The sequence below is a fragment of the Bison bison genome, unplaced genomic scaffold (assembly GCF_000754665.1).
Source record: "Bison bison bison isolate TAMUID 2011002044 unplaced genomic scaffold, Bison_UMD1.0 scf7180017846039, whole genome shotgun sequence".
Taxonomy (NCBI): domain Eukaryota; kingdom Metazoa; phylum Chordata; class Mammalia; order Artiodactyla; family Bovidae; genus Bison; species Bison bison.
Genome location: NW_011476612.1, coordinates 4,207 through 7,065, shown reverse-complemented (window position 1 = coordinate 7,065; position 2,859 = coordinate 4,207). Strand labels below are relative to the sequence as shown.

General features: G+C 64.7%; 1 protein-coding gene across 1 annotated transcript in view; it reads left to right on the top strand.

The window, feature by feature from the left end:
- The window catches only part of LOC104987416, a gene marked incomplete at its 5' end in the record, with an annotated part of 25,669 nt that overhangs the window by 18,661 nt on the left and 4,149 nt on the right, over positions 1-2,859 (top strand). Inside the window, 2 exons of the mRNA XM_010838310.1 lie at positions 2,182-2,287; positions 2,504-2,542. Of these exons, the coding sequence (XP_010836612.1) occupies positions 2,182-2,287; positions 2,504-2,542 (145 nt within the window). The remainder of the gene's footprint in view (positions 1-2,181; positions 2,288-2,503; positions 2,543-2,859) is intronic.

Below are 2,859 nucleotides of genomic sequence, written 5' to 3'. Positions count from 1 at the left end.
GGGGCCCACCCCCACGCGGGGGGCCCCCTCCCTGCCTCGCCCTGGCCGCCTCCTCGCCCCAGTCCCCCAGCCTCTTCCGAGGTGTCTGCCTTGGTGTCTCTGGCCCCAAACCAGCTCCCCCCGCCCCAACACTCTCTTCGGCTCCGTGGCCTCTCCTGTCTCCTCCCTGGGTGCTTTCGTGCCTATGTGTCCCTCCGTCTGTGTCTCGGCCTGTCTGTCCATCTGTCCCCCTCTCTGCTCCCCTTCCCTGTGGGATTAACCCCAGATGTGCTGGAGGCACCTGGAAAAAAGGCTCTGCTTCTGGCATTCCCCACCCCCACTCCAGCCCTAGAGCCCACCCCCACGCAACTGCTTTTAGTTCCAGGAAGTAAACAGCGTGAGGTCAGCCCTCCAGGAATCTGGAAGGGGGTATGCATGCCCAAGAGCCCCCGGGGCATTGGAGGTCAGCAGCCCTGCTCAGCTGTGGCCGCGGGGGGCAGGGGCTGTGCGTGCCCGGGCACTGTGCCAGGCTGGGCGCTGGCCAGGGCAGGGCACCCAGACCCAGTGAGTTCATTCATTCAGCCAGCGTTGCGACAGTGAACAGATGCCCAGGGGGCCCCTCGCTCAGCGAGCACTGCACAGAGGAGCTCATCAGAGCGTTTATGGAGCACGGGCTGTGTGCTGGCCCCAGGCAGGTGCCTTGGAGTCGTAACAGAACATCCATGATTTTATCGTTACTATGGTTATTTTTATTTTTGGCCACACCGAGTGGCTTGTGGTATCTTATTTCCCCAACCAGGGGATCAAACCCGTGCCCCGCCCAGAGGGGAAGCAGAGTCCTAAGCAGTGCGCCGCTGGGACAGTCCGGGAACAGGCCTGATTTACCTGGGGCTGGGGGTGCTCTGGGTCCCCGCCCACAGGTGTGCAGGTTTGACCCCTCAAGGCCTTAAACTGAAACACGAGCTGGCACCAGGCCTGCCTGAGTCAGACGAGGGGTCAGCCCGCGGGGCCTGTTGGGCAAGGTCTGCAAACCGGCGGCTGAGGCACAGAAGGAAGCCGTCCCACCAGCCCGTCCAGGAGCCCCGGGCGGGTATCTGCAGGGCTGGTTCCCTGTGGGCCTCCGCCCTGGACATGCGGATGCGGTCTGCTCCTCGAGCCTCCGCTCTGGGCCTCTCTTCGTCCACGTTTCCCATTTAGAAGGACGCCAGGCGTTTTGGGTTAGGGCCCCTGCTGACTTAGCTTGATTCTCTCTGTGAACTCCCTGCTTCCCAGCAGGGTCACGTCCTGAGGTCGTGGGGGTTAGGGCTCCAAACGGCCCCTTGGGGAGGATAATTCAGCCCGTCCCACCGGGGATTCACCTGCTGGGAGAAGGCTGGCGACCTGGGGCGGGCGCTCCTTGATGCTCTCTGAAAGGGTTTGCAAGGCCACTCTGACTCCGGCTGTTTCTGCCACCCCGCTGAGCCAGGGCGATGCCGGCCGAACCCCCTGCTGAGGGAGCTGTGAGCTCAGGCTCTGGGAGAAGGGGCGCTCTGGATGCAGGCAACAGCGTGAGCCAAGGCCCGGCAGCAGGAGACGGAGTTTGGAGAGAGCCGGGTCTGGGTGGGGCATGGTCGCTGTGGGACTGGTCAGGGTGGTCTGGCCCAGCCAAGGAGCCTGGGAGGCAGGTTGGCTTTGGTGCTGAGTGTGGTGGCCTGGAACTTGAGTGGAAGGGCGATTCTGCACCCTCTGGCTGGCACACCTTGAGCCTGCTCAGTGGGGCTGACCCCAAGCCGTGGGTGCCCCGACCTGCCCTGGGTTCTGAGATGTTCACTCTGAGTCTGCAGGTGGACAGGGTCCTGTGGGCAGCTGGCTGCCCCCCACCTCGCAGGACGGAGCCGCTGCAGCCCCCCGGGTGGACCGAGGCCAACGCAGGGGGCAGAGGGCTTCTTCTTTTGCTTGTTTGGAGACAAAACAGACCTTGTTATCCTGCCCGGCAGCACCGAGCGTCTTGCTGAGGACATAGCCGTTTTGGTCAGTGACCCAGGGCAGGTCTGGAGAAGAGATTGGGCTTTCAAAGGGATGCTGAGGTCAGAAGGGCCAGCCTGGCCGGGAGTCGCTGGACGATGGATGGAACCCAGCCAGTCCTCCAGCCACGGACTGCGGGGGAGGGGAGGCCGGGCCGCCACGCCCACTTCCCTGCCCCGCCATTATTTGTCCCCGCAGACAGCCTGCTGGCCACCCTGCCCCGGGTACAAAGCACCTCTGTTCTCCTGGGTGGTCTCACATCTGGGACCAGTTACCTGGGAGGTGGGGGTCCAGGCGGAGACTGGTGGGTCCCGAGGAGCCGGGCAGGGCAATGAACAGCAGCCAGAAGCCTGTGGGCCCCCCGACGTGTGGCCCAGGGCCAGCCTCAGTTTCCTCATCTGTGTACTAGGCCTCCTGGGTATGTCAGGGGTCAGGGGGTCAGTGCACGGTCAGGGCTGGGAGCCAAGGCCTCCCGGGCCAGGTGGCTGCAGGGTCTCCTTTCTGTTTGTGACCTCCCCAGCTTCAAGGTGGGCGTGAGCAGCTACGGTCGCCCTCTTAGGTGGGGCCCCAAGAGAAGAGGGCCCTGCCCGGGTCGGGCAGCCCTGGGGTGCAGCCCTCAGCTCTCTCCTGTACCCCGAGGCTTCTGCAGAAGATCACCCCAAAGTGGCGAGGCTGCCGCCCAGCACATGGACAGCCAGACAGACCCATATGTGACCAGGCCTCCCGGAGGCGTTGAGCCACCCAGCTGACTGTCCAGGCCTGGGCTGGCTGCCTGCTGGGGCCCGGCTGTGTCTTCGGCTTGGACCGTCCTCCCAGGGGTGCCGTGCGGTGCTGCGCGGAGTCCTAGGCCTGGCCTGGAGCTGGCACCAGGCTTCT